General features: G+C 44.2%; 1 protein-coding gene and 2 long non-coding RNA genes across 4 annotated transcripts; 2 read left to right on the forward strand and 1 right to left on the reverse strand.

Moving 5' to 3' along the window:
• The first annotated feature begins 1923 nt into the window (after positions 1-1923).
• On the forward strand, positions 1924-7699 carry TNFRSF18 (TNF receptor superfamily member 18). The gene is made up of 6 exons (XM_056508125.1): positions 1924-3220; positions 4965-5096; positions 5619-5706; positions 5786-5874; positions 6695-6835; positions 7497-7699. Exons 1-6 carry the CDS (start codon positions 3070-3072, stop codon positions 7640-7642), a joined length of 747 nt encoding a protein of 248 aa, XP_056364100.1. The 5' UTR covers positions 1924-3069; the 3' UTR covers positions 7643-7699.
• A 3704-nt stretch (positions 7700-11403) lies between these two features.
• Positions 11404-13095, forward strand: LOC130261768 (uncharacterized). Its single transcript, XR_008842023.1, has 2 exons — positions 11404-12862; positions 12920-13095. It is a non-coding gene; the product is annotated as an uncharacterized LOC130261768 (long non-coding RNA).
• LOC130261769 (uncharacterized) lies at positions 11894-14308 on the reverse strand. Of its 2 annotated transcripts, none has more exons than XR_008842025.1 (2): positions 14294-14308; positions 11894-13806 (listed from the first exon to the last, which is right to left on the reverse strand). It is a non-coding gene; the product is annotated as an uncharacterized LOC130261769 (long non-coding RNA). The 2 variants fall into 2 exon arrangements; XR_008842024.1 differs by lacking the exon at positions 14294-14308 and adding an exon at positions 14166-14185.
• Positions 14309-15516: the final 1208 nt, after the last annotated feature.

Consider the following 15516-nt stretch of genomic DNA (forward strand, 5'->3'; position numbering starts at 1 on the left):
AAGAAACCACCCCAAAAAAAGAAATCACCCCTCCAAAAAAAAGAAACCATCCCCCTCAAAAAAAAGAAACCATCCCAAAAAAAGAAACCGTCCCAAAGAAAAGGAAACCATCCCAAAAAAAAAAGAAACCACCCCAAAAAAAGAAACCATCCCAAAGAAAAAAACCACCCCAAAAAAAGAAACCATCCCAAAGAAAAAAACCACCCCAAAAAAAGAAACCATCCCAAAGAAAAAAACCACCCCAAAAAAAGAAACCATCCTAAAGAAAAGGAAACCATCCCAAAAAAATAAATCACCCCCCCAAAAAAACAGAAACCATCCCAAAGAAAAGGAAACCATCCCCCCCAAAAAAAAGAAACCATCCCAAAAAAAAGAAACCATCCCAAAAAAAAAAAACCACCCCAAAAAAAAGAAACCATCCCAAAGAAAAGGAAACCATCCCAAAGAAAAGGAAACCACCCCAAAAAAAGAAATCACCCCAAAAAAAGAAACCATCCCAAAGAAAAATAAACCATGCCCCCCCCACAAAAAAACACCCCAAAAATAGAAATGACCCCCCAAAAAAAGAAACCATCCCAAAGAAAAGGAAACCATCCCCCCCAAAAAAAACAAGAAACCACCCCAAAAAAAGAAATGACCCCCCAAAAAAAAGAAACCATCCCAAACAAAAGGAAACCTTCCCTCCCAAAAAAATGAAACCACCCCAAAAAAAGAAATCACCCCCCCAAAAAAAAGAAACCACCCCAAAAAAAGAAACCACCCCAAAAAAACACCATCCCAAAAAAAATAAACCATCCCAAAAAAAAAGAAACCATCCCCCAAAAAAAAAACCACCCCAAAAAAAGAAACCATCCCAAAGAAAAGGAAACCATCCCCCCCCAAAAAAAACAAAACACCCCAAAAAAAGAAATGACCCCCCAAAAAAAAGAAACCATCCCAAAGAAAAAGAAACCATCCCAAAGAAAAGGAAACCATCCCAAAAAAAAAAAACACCCCAAAAAAAGAAACCATCCCAAAGAAAAATAAACCATGCCCCCCCCACAAAAAAACACCCCAAAAATAGAAATGACCCCCCAAAAAAAGAAACCATCCCAAAGAAAAGGAAACCATCCCAAAAAAAAAAGAAACCACCCCAAAGAAAAGGAAACCATCCCCCCCAAAAACCAAGAACTCATCCCAGTTTCTGCAGCCGTCGCTCCCCCCGGCTCCCACGGCCCCCGCACCTTTTCTGCCCAATTTTCGCTCTCCTGGCGCCGATTTTTGCCGATTACCCAGAACTGGGGAGGAAGGAAACCCACGGAGAAACCGCTCAGGGGAGGGTTAGGCCCGGCTTAAAGGGGCAGCTAGGCCTAGCTCAGAAATGATTCTCATCTCCACACCGTGGAATTTTCACCAGGGCAGGAGCTGGGATGGAATTCCCCAAAAAATTCATGGTTGGGATGGAATTCCTTGAGAAGTCGTGGTTGGGATGGAATTCCCGGAGAATTCGTGGTTGGGATGGAATTCCCAGGGAATCTGTGGTTGGGATGGAATTTCCAGAGGATTCCTGAGAATTCATCTCTGGGATGGAATTGTCAGAGGATTTGTGGCTGCTCCATCCCTGGAGGTGTCCCAGGACAGCGGGAGGTGTCTGAGCTGAATTTGCTGAATTTGCTGAATTTGCTGATTTTGCTCATTTTGCTGAATTTGCTGATTTTGCTGATTTTGCCGGATTTGCTGATTTTGCTGATTTTTCTCCCTCCCAACCCCAAGGCCATCCCCTTCAACCCCAGGGATGCCCCAAACCCGAATTCTGTGGGGCTGCCCCTGTCCCTGCCCCCCGCCCCGGCTCTGCCATTTAAACTGAAACCTGAACTTTCCTGCCCCCCCAGAAAACAGGAAGAGCTCGGCCACAAAAACCCCGGAGCCGCCTCCGCGGGGGACAGGAGCTGCTGGGGGCTGGTGGCACTGCCGGGGGCTGGTGGCTCTGGTAGGGGCTGGTGACACTGCCAGGGGTTGGTGGCATTTCCAGGGACTGGTGGCACTGCCAGGGGCTGGTGGCACTGATAGGGGCTGGTGGCTCTGGTAGGGGCTGGTGACACTGCCAGGGGTTGGTGGCATTTCCAGGGACTGGTGGCACTGCCAGGGGCTGGTGGCACTGCCGGGGGCTGGTGGCACTGATAGGGGCTGGTGGCATTTCCGGGAGCTGGTGACACTGCCAGGAGCTGGCACTGCCAGGAGCTGGTGGCATTTCCAGGAGCTGGCACTGCCAGGAGCTGGTGGCATTTCCAGGAGCTGGTGGCATTTCCAGGAGCTGGTGGCATTTCCAGGGGCTGGTGGCATTTCCAGGGGCTGGTGGCACTGCCAGGGGCTGGTGGCACTTCTAAGGATCTGGTGGCACCTCCAAGGATTCAGTGACACCCCCAGGACCCAGTGACACCTCAAGAACCCAGTGACACCTCCAGAACTCGGTGACACTGCCAGAACCCAGTGACACCTCTAAGGACCCAGTGGCACCTTCAGAACCTGGTGACACCTCCAAGGACTCAGTGACATCTCCAGAACCCGGTGACACCTTCAGGACCTGGTGGCACCTTCAGGAGCCGGTGACACATCCAAGGACTCAGTGACACCTCCAAGGACCTGGTGACACCTCCAGGATCTGGTGTCACCCCCAGGACGTGGTGACACCTCCAGAACCCAGTGACACCCCAAGGACTCGGTGACACCTCCAGGACCCGGTGACATCTCCAACATCCAGTGACACCTCCAGGAGCTGCTGTCCCCCAGGATCCGGTGACACCTCCAGGACCTGGTGACACCTCCAGGACCCGGTGACATCTCCAGAAACCGGTGACATCTCCAGCATCCAGTGAGACCTCCAGGACCCAGTGACACCCCAGGACCTGCTGTCCCCCCAGGACCTGCTGTCCCCCAGAACCTGCTGTCCCCCCAGAACCTGCTGTCCCCCCAGGACCTGCTGTCCCCCCAGAACCTGCTCTCCCCCAGCCCCCTGTCCCGCTGTCCCCCCTGTCCCTGTGTCCCCCTGTCCCGTGTCCCCCTGTCCCCAGCCCCCTGTCCCGTGTCCCCATGTGCCAGCCCCGGCTGTGGCTGCTGCTGGCGCTGCTGGCCGGGCAGTGGCCGCGCCGGGGCCGAGCTGGGCCGTGCCAGGACGGGCTGGAGCCGCGGCAGCTCTGGGGCGGCGGCACCAAGTGCTGCCCCCACTGCACCTGGAGGGCAGGTGAGCCTGGGGCGGGGGGAAACTGTGGGGAAATGTGTGAGAGTGGGAGCAAATTGTGTGTAATTACAGGAAAAATGTGTGGAAATGGGAGTAAATTGTGTGTAAATGCGAGTGAAATGTGTGTGAATGGGAGTAAATTGTGTGGAAATGTGGGTGAAATGTGTGTGAGTGGGAGTAAATTGTGTGTAAATGTGTGTGAAATGTGTGTGAGTGGGAGTAAATTGTGTGTAAATGTGTGTGAATTGTGTGAGTGGGAGTAAATTGTGTGTAAATCTGTGTGAGATGTGTGTGAATGGGAGTAAATTGTGGGTAAATGTGGGTGAATTGTGTGTGAGTTTGTCATTGTGGGAAATTTTGGGTAAATGTGTTCTAAATGGGAGTAAATTGTGTGTAAATGTGTGTGAATTGTGTGAGTGGGATACAGGAAAAATGTGTGAATGGGAGTAAATTGTGTGTAAATGTGTGTAAGAATTGTGTGAATGGGAGTAAATTGTGTAAATGTGTGTGAGTTTTGTCAGTTGTGGGAAATTCTGGGTAAATGTGTTCTAAATGGGAGTAAATTGTGTGTAAATGTGGGTGAATTGTGTGTGAATGGGAGTAAATTGTGTGTAAATGTGTGTGAATTGAATGTGAATGTGTGTAACTGTGTGTAAATGGGGATAAATAGTGTGTGAGATTGGTAAATTGTGTGGGATTGTGTATCAATGGGAAGTAATTGTGTGTAATTACAGGAAAAATGTGTGGAAATGGGAGTAAATTGTGTGTAAATGTGTGTGAATTGTGTGAGTGGGAGTAAATTGTGTGTAAATGTGGGTGAAATGTGTGTGAATGGGAGTAAATTGTGTGTAAATGTGTGTGAATGGGAATAATATAATGTGTGTGAATTGAGTGTGAATGTGTCTAATTGTGTGTAAATGGAGATAAATAGTGTGTGAGATTGGTAAATTGCGTGGTATTGTGTATCAATGGGAAGTAATTATGTGTAATTACAGGAAAAATGTGTGGAAATGGGAGTAAATTGTGTGTAAATGTGTGTAAGTGTGTGAATGGGAGTAAATTGTGTGTAATTACAGGAAAAATGTGTGTGGAAATGGGAGTAAATTGTGGGTAAATGTGTGTGAAATGTGTGTGAGTTTTGTCAATTGTGGGAAATTCTGGGTAAATGTGTTCTAAATGGGAGTAAATTGTGTGTAAATGTGTGTAACTACAGGAAAAATGTGTGGAAATGGGAGTAAATTGTGTGTAAATGTGTGTGAATTGTGTGAATGGGAGTAAATTGTGGGTAAATGTGTGTGAATTTTGTCAATTGTGGGAAATTTTGGGTAAATGTGTTCTAAATGGGAGTAAATTGTGTGTAAATGTGTGTGACTTGTGTGAATGGGAATAAATTGTGTGTAAATGTGGGTGCAATGTGTGAGTGGGAGTAAATTGTGTGTAAATGTGTGTGAATTGTGTGAATGGGAGTAAAATGTGTGTGAATTGTGTGAGTGGGAGTAAATTGTGTGTAAATCTGTGTGAGATGTGTGTGAATGGGAGTAAATTGTGGGTAAATGTGGGTGAATTGTGTGTGAGTTTTGTCAATTGTGGGAAATTTTGGGTAAATGTGTAAATGGGAGTAAATTGTGTGTAAATGTGTGTGAATTGTGTGAGTGGGAATAAATTGTGTGTAAATGTGGGTGAATTGTGTGAGTGGGAGTAAATTGTGAGTAAATGTGGGTGCAATGTGTAAATCCCCTTCCTGCAGGAGATGCCTCCCCCTGCCAGGCAGAGGACAACGACTGCAAATGTCCCGAGGGCTTCGGCTGCTCCGACAAGCCCTGTCACTTCTGCCAGAGCCTGCCCCGCTGTGAGCCGGGCTGGGAGCCCCACAGGATCGGTAATTTGGGATTGGGATTGGTGTAAACCAGGCTGGGAGCCCCACAGGATCGGTAATTTGGGATTGGGATTGGTGTGAGCCCCACAGGATCGGTAATTTGGGGTTGGGATTGGTGTGAGCCCCACAGGATCGGTAATTTGGGATTGGGAACAGGATTGGGAATGGGAATGGGACAGGGAATGGGAATAGGACAGGAAATGGGAATGGGAATGGGAATGGGAATAGGAATGGGAATGGGAGTGGGAATGGGATCAGGGAACGGGAATAGGACAGGAAATGGGAATGGGAATGGGACAGGGAATGGGAATAGGAATGGGAATGGGAGTGAAAATAGGAATAGGAATGGGAGTGGGAATGGGAATGGGAGTAGGAATGGGAATGGGAATGGGATCAGGGAACGGGAACAGGACAGGAAATGGGAATGGGATTGGGTCAGGGAGTGGGAATGGGATTGGGGCAGGCCCTGGCCGAGGTGCCCCCAGCTCTCCCCTGTTTGGGGTCTCTGCCATTCCCCCGCTGCAGGAACGGAGAATTTCCAGTTCGAGTGCAAGCCCTGCGAGAACGGCTCCTACTCCAGCAGCAGGAACAGCCAGTGCCACAACTGGACTGAGTACGGAGTGCTGTGACCCTAATTAATGATTCCTGGTTAATTATCACTAATGGCTGACAGTCCTGAATCCCCTTTGCAGCTGTGAGAGCAGCGGGTACGTCACGCTCCGGGCAGGGAACAGCACCCACAACTCCGTGTGCAGCCTTCCCGTGGGACCTCTGGAGAGAGGTACTGAGGAACCCCAGAAACAGGGAAATCCTGGGAAAATCCCAGAAAAATCCGGGGGAAATGCCCAGAACGATCTGGGGAAAATCCCAGGAAATCCCTTTTCCCTTTCCCTTTCGTCCGTCTCCCTTTTCCCTTTCCCTTTCCCTTTTCCTTTCCCTTTCCCTTTCCCTTTCCCTTTCCCTTTCCCTTTCTCTTTCCCTTTCCCTTTCCCCTTTCCCTTTCCCTTTCCTTTTTCCTTTTCCCTTTTCCCTTTTCCCTTTTCCCTTTCCCTTTCCCTTTCCCTTTTCCCTTTTCCCTTTTCCCTTTCCCATTCCCTGTCCCTTTTCCCTTTTCCCTTTTCCCTTTTCCCTTTTCCCTTTCCCTTTCCCTTTCCCTTTCCCTTTTCCCTTTTCCCCTTTTCCTTTCCTTTCCCTTTTCCCTTTTCCTTCCTTCCCTTTCCCTTTCCCTTTCCCTTTCCCTTTTCCCTTTCCCTTTCCCTTTCCCTTTCCCTTTCCCTTTCCCTTTCCCTTTCCCTTTCCCTTTCCCTTTTCCCTTTTCCACTTCCCTTTTACCCTTTCTCCTTTTTCCTTTTTCCCTTTTCCCTTTTCCTTTTCCCTTTCTGCTTTTCTCTTTCCCTTTCCCCTTTCCCTATTTCTCTTTTTCCCTTTTCCCTTTCCCTTTTCCCTTCCCCTTTCCCTATTTCCATCCCATCCCACAATTCCCTTCCTCCCTCCCCTCGCAGCCTCTTTCCCTCTTTCCCCCAAAACTAATCCCCGAACTCCTTTGGAATCTGCTCCTCCCCAGAATTCCTGAATTTTTCATTAAATCCCAACAATTCCAGCTTGGATTCCCCTGGAATTCCCATCCAGCACCATCCTGGCCATCCTGACGGCCGTGGCCGTGTTCGTGCTCATCCTGCTCACGTTCCTGCTGCACTTCTGCATCTGGAGCCTCCGCAGGGACAAGAAACTCCCAGCTGCAGGTGAGGGATAAAGGGATGGGATTGCTGGGAAAAATCCGAATTTCCTCTGGGATTTGGGGTTCCCGGAATTACTGATCATCCAGGGCAACATTCCTGACAAAAGGGAGGGTGTGACGGGATTTTGGGATGGAATTCCTGCCTGGGAGGATGGAATTAGTGGGAAAAATCCGGATTTTCTCTGGGATTTGGGACAAGTGCAGCACTTCTGGAATCATCCAGGTCAACATTCCTGACACTGGGCAGGGTGTGACGGGATTTTGGGATGGAATTCCTGCCTGGGAGGATGGAATTAGCAGGATAAATCCGGATTTCTTCTGGGATTTGGGGCAGATTCTCAGAATCACTGATCATCCAGGGCAACATTCCTGACACAGGGCAGGGTTTGATGAGATTTTGGGACGGAATTCCTGGCTGGGAGGGTTGGGAGTCCCTGGAATGGAAATTCCAGAGAAGTTCTGGCTGCCCCTGGATCCCTGGAATTGTCCTTGGAGCACCCTGGGACAGCAGGAAATGTCCCAGCCCATGGATGGTGCAGGACGAGATCATCCCAAAATCCCTTCTGCCCCATCCCATCCCAAAACTCCCTGATCCCACAGCCTGGAGAAGGAGATTGGCGTTCCTGGAATTCCTGAATCCCTGTTTTTCCTCCTCCCCACGGCAGATTTGGGGCTGAGCTTCCCCCGGCCGCTGCCGCTGCAGGGGGAGGAGTCGCACAGCATCCAGTTCCCGGAGGAGGAGCACGGCGACAAAACCGCCGAGGAGAAAAACTCCAGCCTGTCCCTCAAAGTCTACAGCGAGCTCAGATAGTGGGATCCTGCTCTGGGAGCACCGGGAATTCGGGATTCCCAAAAAAAAAAAAAAAAACCCAAAAAAAAACCAAAAACAAACCCTCAAAAAAAGCGGGAATGGGATGAATGGGATGGGCCGTGAAGCATCTCCATAGAAAAATGAGATTTTATATTTTATACTTCCCAGTTTCCCAGTTTCCATCTCCCAGTTTCAACTTTCCAGTTCCAAATTTCCACCTCCCAGATTCCCAATTTCCCCCTCCCAGTTCCCAATTTTAGATTTCCCAGTTCTCAATTTCAACTTCCCAGATTTCCATTTTACGTTTCCCAATTTCCACCTCCCAGTTTCCCAATTTCCATCTCCCACTTTCCCAATTTCCATCTCCCACGTTCCCAATTTCCCCCTCCCAGTTCCCAATTTCCCCCTCCCAGTTTCCCAATTTCCATCTCCCAGTTTCCTATTTTAGACTTCCCAGTTTCCCAATTTCAACTTCCCAGTTTCCCAATTTCCACTTCTCAGTTCCCAATTTCCATCCCCCAGTTCCCAATTTCCCCCTCCCAGTTTCCCAATTTCCACCTCCCAGTTTCCCATTTTAGACTTCCCAGTTTCCCAATTTCCCCCTCCCAGTTCCCAATTTTAGATTTCCCAGTTCCCAATTTCAACTTCCCAGATTTCCATTTTACGTTTCCCAACTTCCCCCTCCCAGTTTCCCAATTTCCACTTCCCAGTTTCCCAATTTCCACTTCCCAGTTCCCAATTTCCATCTCCCAGTTTCCCAGTTGGGAATGGATTTAGGGTGGCTTTGATGTTGTTTTTCCCACCCCAAAAAATTGGAATTTAGGGATCAAATCCTGCTGGTTCAGGTGTTGAACCCGATTTCCAGGATTGGGAACAGTGGCCACACCTCCTGCTTGTCCCTCCAACCTCTCCCATTTCCATTCCTGATCCCAAAGATTCCCTCGGGATTTTCCAAGGAAAATCAGGAAAAAAAGAAAGGAATGAAGCTCATCCAGGGAATGGTAAAAGCTCCAGAAAAATGGAGGGAATGGGGGAAAAAAAATCCTGGAAAATCTCAGGTTCCTGCTTAGGATATTCCAGGTTTTTCTGATGTAATTCCAGGTTTTTTGGGAGTTTTTTTGGGCTGACCCTCTGTGCAGATGCTGATTCCAACATCTGCATTGATAATTATTGATAATTATTGATAATTATTGATAATTATTGATAATTATTGATATTTCTGGAGAATTCTGAATTCCAGCAGGGGATGCTGTTTCCTTGGATTTGGGGTTGGGATCACGGCCGGGAACAAAAAGCCCAAAAACTGGGCTGGGAAATTTCTGATTCCCTAAGAAAACTTGAGGAATTCCAAGGAAAAAAATAATTTTACAATTTTTTTTTAAATGCCTAAAATTTCTAAAATTGATACAAAAATTCATTCATTTTTCTGACAAAATTAAGCGATTTTGGGGTTTTTTTCCCAGTTTTCTGCCACAAAAAAATTGCCAAAAATCCCCCCAACGAATTCCAGCTGTGGAACTCCAGGAATTCTTCAGAAAAGAAAATTTTTCAAGAATTTTTCATGGGATTTGTGCCCTGCTGAATAAACTTGAAAATTTATTTATTCTTCTGATAAAAATAAGAATTTTTTGCTCACATTTCCCCAAGACAAAGGTGATCAAAACCCTTATAAAAATATTTAAAAAATCATCAATTTTTCTGACAAAATTAAGGGATTTTGGTTTTTTTTTCCCAGTTTTCTGCCACAAAAAAATTGCCAAAAATCCCCCCAACGAATTCCAGCTGTGGAACTGAAGGAATTTTTCAGAAAAGGGAATTTTTCATGGGATTTGTGCCCTGCTGAAAGCACCTAAAATTTATAAAATAATCTTGAAAATTTATTTATTCTTCTGATAAAAATAAAAATTTTTTGCTCACATTTCCCCAAGACAAAGGTGACCAAAACCCCTATAAAAAATATTAAAAAATCATCAATTTTTCTGACAAAATCAAGCGATTTTGGGTTTTTTCCCAGTTTTCTGCCACAAAAAAATTGCCAAAAATCCCCCCAACGAATTCCAGCTGTGGAACTCCAGGAATTCTTCAGAAAAGGGAATTTTTCATGGGATTTGTGCCCTGCTGAATAAACTTGAAAATTTATTTATTCTTCTGATAAAAATAAGAATTTTTTGCTCACATTTCCCCAAGACAAAAGTGACCAAAACCCCTTAAAATAATATATAAAAAACATCAATTTTTCTGACAAAATCAAGCGATTTTGGGGTTTTTCAAGATTTTCTGCAACAAAAAAATTGCCAAAAATCCCCCCAGTGAATTCCAGCTGTGGAACTCCAGGAATTCTTCAGAAAAGAGAATTTTTCATGGGATTTGTGCCCTGCTGAATAAACTTGAAAATTTATTTATTCTTCTGATAAAAATGAGAATTTTTTTCTCACATTTCCCCAAGACAAAAGTGACCAAAACTCCTAAAAATAATATAAAAAATCATCAATTTTTCTGACAAAATCAAGCGATTTTGGGTTTTTTCCCAGTTTTCTGCCACAAAAAAATTGCCAAAAATCCCCCCAATGAATTCCAGCTGTGGAACTCCAGGAATTCTTCAGAAAAGGGAATTTTTTTTGGGGATTTGTGCCCTGCTGAAAGCACCTAAAATTTATAAAATAATCTTGAAAATTTATTTATTCTTCTGATAAAAATGAGAATTTTTTGCTCACATTTCCCCAAGACAAAGGTGACCGAAACCCCTTAAAATAATATTAAAAAATCATCAATTTTTCTGTCAAAATTAAGCGATTTTTGCGTTTTTTCCCAGTTTTCTGCCACAAAAAAATTGCCTAAAATCCCCCCAATGAATTCCAGCTGTGGAACTCCAGGAATTCTTCAGAAAAGGGAATTTTTCATGGGATTTGTGCCCTGCTGAAAGCACCTGAAATTTATAAAATAATATTGAAAATTTATTTATTCTTCTGATAAAAATGAGAATTTTTTGCTCACATTTCCCCAAGACAAAAGTGACCAAAACCCCTAAAAATAATATTTAAAAAATCATCAATTTTTCTGACAAAATTAAGCGATTTTTGCGTTTTTTCCCAGTTTTCTGCCACAAAAAAATTGCCAAAAATCCCCCCAGTGAATTCCAGCTGTGGAACTCCAGGAATTCTTCAGAAAAGGGAATTTTTTTTGGGATTTGTGCCCTGCTGAAAGCGCCTAAAATTTATAAAATAACCTTGAAAATGTATTTATTCTTCTGATAAAAATAAGAATTTTTTGCTCACATTTCCCCAAGACAAAAGTGACCAAAACCCCTAAAAATAATATTTAAAAAATCATCAATTTTTCTGACAAAATTAAGGGATTTTGGGTTTTTTTCCCAGTTTTCTGCCACAAAAAAATTGCCAAAAATCCCCCCAGTGAATTCCAGCTGTGGAACTCCAGGAATTCTTCAGAAAAGAGAATTTTTCATGGGATTTGTGCCCTGCTGAATAAACTTGAAAATTTATTTATTCTTCTGATAAAAACGAGAATTTTTTGCTCACATTTCCCCAAGACAAAAGTGACCAAAACCCCTTAAAATAATATTTAAAAAATCATCAATTTTTCTGACAAAATTAAGCCATTTTGGGTTTTTTTTCCCAGTTTTCTGCCACAAAAAAATTGCCAAAAATCCCCCCAACGAATTCCAGCTGTGGAACTCCAGGAATTCTTCAGAAAAGGGAATTTTTTTTGGGATTTGTGCCCCGCTGAGGTCGTGCCCGTGCGATTGACGGCATTACCAGACAGTATTAGACAGAAATACCCAGATCTAACTTTGCCTGGTAAGACAGCAATCAGCAGGCTCCAAGAAATTCCACTTTTATTTATTTATTTTTAATTTTTTTTTTTTTTCCCATATCCAGCACTGTTAAATTATTCCAAAGAAAAATGCTCAGCAATTCCCAGGAAATTCCTGAACTCGTCCTCCTTGCTCTCAGGCAGGGGAATGATGGAAATTCCCATTTTTCCACTCAGTTTTCCAGGACTTACCGTGCGTGGGATTCCTCTGGAGCAGCTCCCAGAAAATTTGGGATGCTCCTCATCCAGAAATTCCTCTTGCTCAGGTAGAATTTTGTAGGATTCAGACCCCAAAAAGCTCCTAAACCACCCCAAAATCAGCGCAGTGGGTTTAAGGAAGGGGGAGGGAAGTGAAGGAAAAGGGAATTTTCTGGGTTTTTTCCTGGCTCTGGGATGGGTTTTTCCCTCAGCACAGTGAAATTTTCCTCTTTTTTTTTTTTTTTTTTAAGATCACAATTCCCATTGGAATTTTCTCCTTTTTTTAAAAATCAGGATTTATTTCCCCAATTCCAAGTTTAAAGAGGGGGATGGGCCCCAATCCCACGGATTTACGGCCTCGTTAAAATTCCAATTTCCAGAATTCCTCCCCCATTTCCTCCAGGGCCTCCCGGAGCAGTTACTCATTAACACCTTTAATTAATTAATCACCCTCTGCTTCCTCCTTTCCTGCTTTTCCTGGGAATTTCAACCTCCAAGGGCAAACCCAGCTCGTTCCAGTGTGGATTTAGGGCAGCTCCTTCCAAGCTCCCCACTTGGGAAATCATTTTACAGGAATTATAATTTTAATTCTGAATATTTTTAATTATGAACCGTTCCTAACTTTAATTATGAACTAATTCATTTTTCCCTGACTTCCTGCATTATCCAGGAATTTTAGCTAGGAATCTTAAGCCTGGTTTAGTGCAAAACAGGGAAAAAGGGATTTCAAGTTTTTTAGGGATGAGGGGAGAGAATTTTGGGATGGAAAGGGGAATCAGGAGGAATTTTGCTGTGGAAAAGGGGCTGAAATCTGGGATTGGGAGGAATATTTTGGGATGGGAAAGGGAATTTCTCCATGCAAAAGGAAATCTGGGATTGGGAGGAATTTTGGGATGGAAAAGGGGGAATCAGAGGGAATTTCTCCATGGAAAATGAGCTGAAATCTGGGAATGGGAGGAATTTTGGGATGGAAAAGTAGAATCAGGGGAAATTTCTCTGTGGAAAAGGGGCTGAAATCTGGGATTGGGAAAAGTATTTTGGGATGGGAAAGGGAATTTCTCTGTGCAAAAGGAAATCTGGGAATGGGAGGAATTTTGGGATTGAAAAGGGGGAATCAGGGAATTTCTCTGTGGAAAAGGAGCTGAAATCTGGGACTGGGAGGAATTTTGGGATGGGAAAGGGAATTTCTCCGTGCAAAAGGAAATCTGGGATTGGGAGGAATTTTGGGATGGAAAGGGGGAATCAGAGGGAATTTCTCCATGGAAAAGGAGCTGAAATCTGGGACTGGGAGGAATTTTTGGGATGGAAAGGGGAATCAAGAGGAATTTCTCTGTGGAAAAGGAGCTGGAATCTGGGATTGGGAGGAATTTGGGATGGAAAAGGGGAATTTCTCCATGGAAAAGGAGCTGAAATCTGGGATTGGGTTCTCAGGGAGGAATTCCCATCCCTGGAAGCGTCCCTGGAATTCCTGGATGTGGCACTCAGGGACATTGGGGATTCCTTGGGTTTTGATTCCTAAATGATCCCAGAATTCTGAGGCTGGATCTTAACTCGGGAATTCTGGCAGGAATTCTCATTCCCTACGGATAAACCCAGGTAGAAACCCCAAATTTGGGGAATTCTGCCCAGGGAGGTCCTGAAAGGTGAACAAAGGTCCTAAATATGGAGCTGGGATTAAATAAACATCATTAATGAGAATTTCCTAATTAGGAATCCTTCATTCCAGGTTAGGCCTGGTTTTAGCTGTGTGACCCCAGTCCCAGCAGGGCTGAAATTTGGGATTTTTCCCTAAAGCTGGGCTCAGGTTTGCTGGAATTGTGGGATCAGGTGTCCTCTGTCACCCCAGCGATGGATTTAACGGGAATTTGATCCCATTGGAGAGAAGAGGAATTTCTTTGGGAATTCCAACTTCCCACATGGAATTTATCTGTTGTCTGCCAGCTCGGGGTGAATTCCTGGAGCTTGGAATGTTCAGGAGCTGATTCCTGGCTGGAATTCCTGGTTTTCCCAAGGAATTCCTCAGAGGAATGAACCCACCTGGGACAGGTGGAAAGGGTGGAAGTTCAGGAGCCGTGAAATTGGGGAAAAGGAACTTTGGGACTGGGGAAAAATGAACTTTGGGATTGGGAAAAACCCTTTGAGATTGGGGAAAAAAAAAAAACTTGGAAAATTGGGAAAAGAAACATTTGGAATTGGGAAAAAAACAACTTTTGGGACTGGGAAAAATGGACTTTGAGAATTGGGAAAAACGACATTTGGAATTGGGAAAAATGAATTTGGGATTGGGAAAAATGAACTGTGGAAATTGGGGGAAAATCCCTGTGGGATTGGGAAAAAGCCTCTCTGGAACTGGGAAAAAAACCCTTTGGAATTGGGAAAATCAAACTTTGGAAATATGGAAAAATGACCTTTGGGATTGGGAAAATAAACCTTTGGGACTGGGAAAATGAACTTTGGAAATTGGGAAAAACGACCTTTGGGATTAGGGAAAAACCCCTTTGGAATTGGGAAAAACTCCTTTGGAATTGGGAAAAACCCTTTGGAACTGGGAAAAACCCCTTTGGGAATTGGGAAAAAACCATTTGGAATTGGGAAAAACCTCTTTGGGAATTAGAGAAAAACCCCTTTGGAACTGGGAAAAACCCCTTTGGGAATTGGGAAAAACCCTTTGGAATTGGGAAAAACCCCTTTGGGAATTAGAGAAAAATCGTTTGGAATTGGGAAAAAACCCCTTTGGAATTGGGAAAAAACCCCTTTGGAATTGGGAAAAACCTTTGGAATTGGGAAAAAACGGTTTGGAACTGGGAAAAACCCTTTTGGGATTGGGAAAAACCCCTTTGGGAATTAGAGAAAAACCTTTTGGAACTGGGAAAAAACCGTTTGAAATTGGGAACAAAACATTTGGAATTGGGAAAAATCCCTTTCAGATTGGGAAAATAAACCTGTGGGATTGGGAAAATGAACTTTGGAAATTGGGAAAAACGACCTTTGGGAATTAGAGAAAAACCCTTTGGAATTGGGAAAAAATTATCTTTGGAATTTGGGGGAAAACCTTTGGAATTGGGAAAAAAACGTTTGGAATTGGGAAAAAAACTCTTTGGGATTGGAAAAAAACTGTTTGGAATTGGGAAAAAACCCTTTGGAACTCGGAAAAACCCCTTTGGGATTTGGGGAAAAACCCTTTGGAATTGGGAAAAAACCGTTTGGAATTGGGAAAAAACCGTTTGGAATTGGGAAAAACTCCTTTGGAATTGGGAAAAACCCTTTGGAATTGGGAAAAACCCTTTGGGATTGGGAAAAACCCCTTTGGGAATTAGAGAAAAATCGTTTGGAATTGGGAAAAAACCCCTTTGGAATTGGGAAAAACCCGTTTGGAATTGGGAAAAAACCGTTTGGAATTGGGAAAAAAGTTTGGAACTGGGAAAAACCCTTTTGGGATTGGGAAAAACCCCTTTGGGAATTAGAGAAAAACCTTTTGGAACTGGGAAAAAACCGTTTGAAATTGGGAAAAAAACATTTGGAATTGGGAAAAATCCCTTTGGGACTGGGGAAAAAACCCTTTGGGATTGGGAAAAACCCCTTTGGAACTGGGAAAAACTCTTTGGAATTGGGAAAAAACCCTTTGGAATTGGGAAAAACCCTTTGGAATTGGGAAAAAAACCCTTTGGAATTGGGAAAAACCCCTTTGGGATTGGGAAAAACCCCTTTGGGAATTAGAGAAAAACCTCTTGGAACTGGGAAAAAACCGTTTGAAATTGGGAAAAAAACATTTGGAATTGGGAAAAATCCCTTTGGGATTGGGGAAAAAACCCTTTGGAATTGGGAAAAAACCCTTTGGAATTGGG

This window comes from Oenanthe melanoleuca, chromosome 21 (assembly GCF_029582105.1).
Source record: "Oenanthe melanoleuca isolate GR-GAL-2019-014 chromosome 21, OMel1.0, whole genome shotgun sequence".
NCBI lineage: Eukaryota > Metazoa > Chordata > Aves > Passeriformes > Muscicapidae > Oenanthe > Oenanthe melanoleuca.

What these genes read in the sequence shown, in the direction of transcription:
- TNFRSF18 (XM_056508125.1), top strand. Translation starts at nt 3,070, where the DNA reads ATGTGCCAGCCCCGGCTGTGGCTGCTGCTGGCGCTGCTGGCCGGGCAG. An exon ending in CCACTGCACCTGGAGGGCAG is followed by an intron (nt 3,221 to 4,964) that starts GTGAGCCTGGGG and finishes CCCTTCCTGCAG; the next exon opens with GAGATGCCTCCCCCTGCCAG. An exon ending in CAGTGCCACAACTGGACTGA is followed by an intron (nt 5,707 to 5,785) that starts GTACGGAGTGCT and finishes TCCCCTTTGCAG; the next exon opens with CTGTGAGAGCAGCGGGTACG.